We start from the raw sequence: 1,579 nt of genomic DNA, 5'->3' as shown, positions 1-1,579 counted from the left end.
CCCCTAAGGAGCTTCAAGAGTTGAAAATACAATTGGAAGAACTAAGTAGTAAAGGTTTTATAAGGCCAAGTGTGTCCCCATGGGAAGCTCCAGTACTGTTGGTTAAAAAGAAAGATAGGTCAATGCGGATGCACATTGATTATAGTAAGTTGAATAGAATAACTATTAAGAATAAGTATCCACTCCCAAGAATTGAAGATTTATTCGATCAGTCGAAGGGAGCTACGGTGTTTTCAAAAATTGACATGAGATCGGGCTACCATCAGTTAAAGATTAAACAAAGTGATATATGGAAGACAACATTTTGAACTCGCTATGAGCACTATGAGTTTATAGTTATGTCTTTTGGCTGAACTAATGCCCTTGTAGTGTTTATGGACTTAATAAACCGAGTATTTCAACATTTTCTAGACAAATTTGTCATTGTGTTTATCGATGATATATTAGTATACTCAAGGAATGTTCAACAGCACGAAGAACATCTGAAAGCAGTGTTGGAGACTTTACGCAAGGAAAAACTTTATGCCCAATTCAAAAAGTGTGAGTTTTGGTTAGACCGTGTAGGATTTTTGGGCCATGTAGTAACTGCCCATGGAATAGAAGTAGACAGAGCTAAGGTCGATGTTGTGAATAACTGGTCAGCACCTACTAATGTAGGGGAAGTAAGGAGTTTTCTAGGTTTAGCCGGTTACTATCGACGATTCATTGAAGGTTCCTCAAAAATTGCAGGGCCTTTAACACAATTGACTAAGAAAGGAGTTAAGTTCATTTGGTCAGAAAGGTGTGAGTAAAGCTTTCAAGAGTTAAAGGATAGACTAGTTTCTGCTCCAATATTGACTATAGCCGAAGGTTCAGATGGATTTATTATTTATAGTGATGCATCCAAGCTAGGATTGGGGTGTGTTTTAATGTAGAATGGAAACGTGATAGCGTATGCGCAAGGCAACTGAAGCAATATGAACAGAACTATCCAATCCATTATTTAGAACTTGCATAAGTAGTCCATGCTCTTAAAATTTGGCGTCACTACTTGTATTGGAGCAAGTGCGAAATCTACACCGACCATAAGAGCCTTAAATACTTTTTCACTCAGAAGGAGTTAAATATGAGACAAAGATGATGGCTGGAGTTAGTGAAAGACTACGACTACGCTATCCATTACCATCCTCGTAAAGCTAATGTAGTCGTAGACGCACTAAGTAGGAAGAAGGTGGGTCAGTTACCAGTTTTGAGGACAGATCACGAGCAGTTAATTAAAGACCTTGAAAATTGAGGTGCTAGTGCCCTTGGCTCAATCAAAGACGATGATAGCAGCACTAGCTCTAAGGCCTACACTTAGGGCCAAAATAATAGAGGCCCAGAAGAATGACCAATTTCTTGAAAAGATGAGGGCTACAGTCGAAAGACAGAAACAAAAAGATTTTGAGATAGCTGAAGTTAAGGCATTAATGTATGATGTCGACTATGTGTACCTAAAGACTAAGGACTTCAGAATGAGATTATGATAGAAGCTCTCTCTATCCCTTATGCAGCACACCTAGGTGAGACCAAAATATATCAAGATCTACGTTGTTCATTT

The 1,579-nt window shown here is 38.4% G+C and overlaps 1 protein-coding gene across 1 annotated transcript; it reads left to right on the top strand.

The window, feature by feature from the left end:
• The first annotated feature begins 374 nt into the window (after positions 1 to 374).
• LOC111404708 (uncharacterized mitochondrial protein AtMg00860-like) lies at positions 375 to 1,273 on the top strand. Its single transcript, XM_023033475.1, has 2 exons — positions 375 to 783; positions 1,134 to 1,273. Exons 1-2 carry the CDS (start codon positions 375 to 377, stop codon positions 1,271 to 1,273), a joined length of 549 nt encoding a protein of 182 aa, XP_022889243.1.
• The last annotated feature ends 306 nt before the right edge of the window (positions 1,274 to 1,579 follow it).

Source organism: Olea europaea, chromosome 11 (genome assembly GCF_002742605.1).
Source record: "Olea europaea var. sylvestris chromosome 11, O_europaea_v1, whole genome shotgun sequence".
Classification (NCBI taxonomy): domain Eukaryota; kingdom Viridiplantae; phylum Streptophyta; class Magnoliopsida; order Lamiales; family Oleaceae; genus Olea; species Olea europaea.
This window is presented reverse-complemented; position numbering and strand designations above follow the sequence as displayed.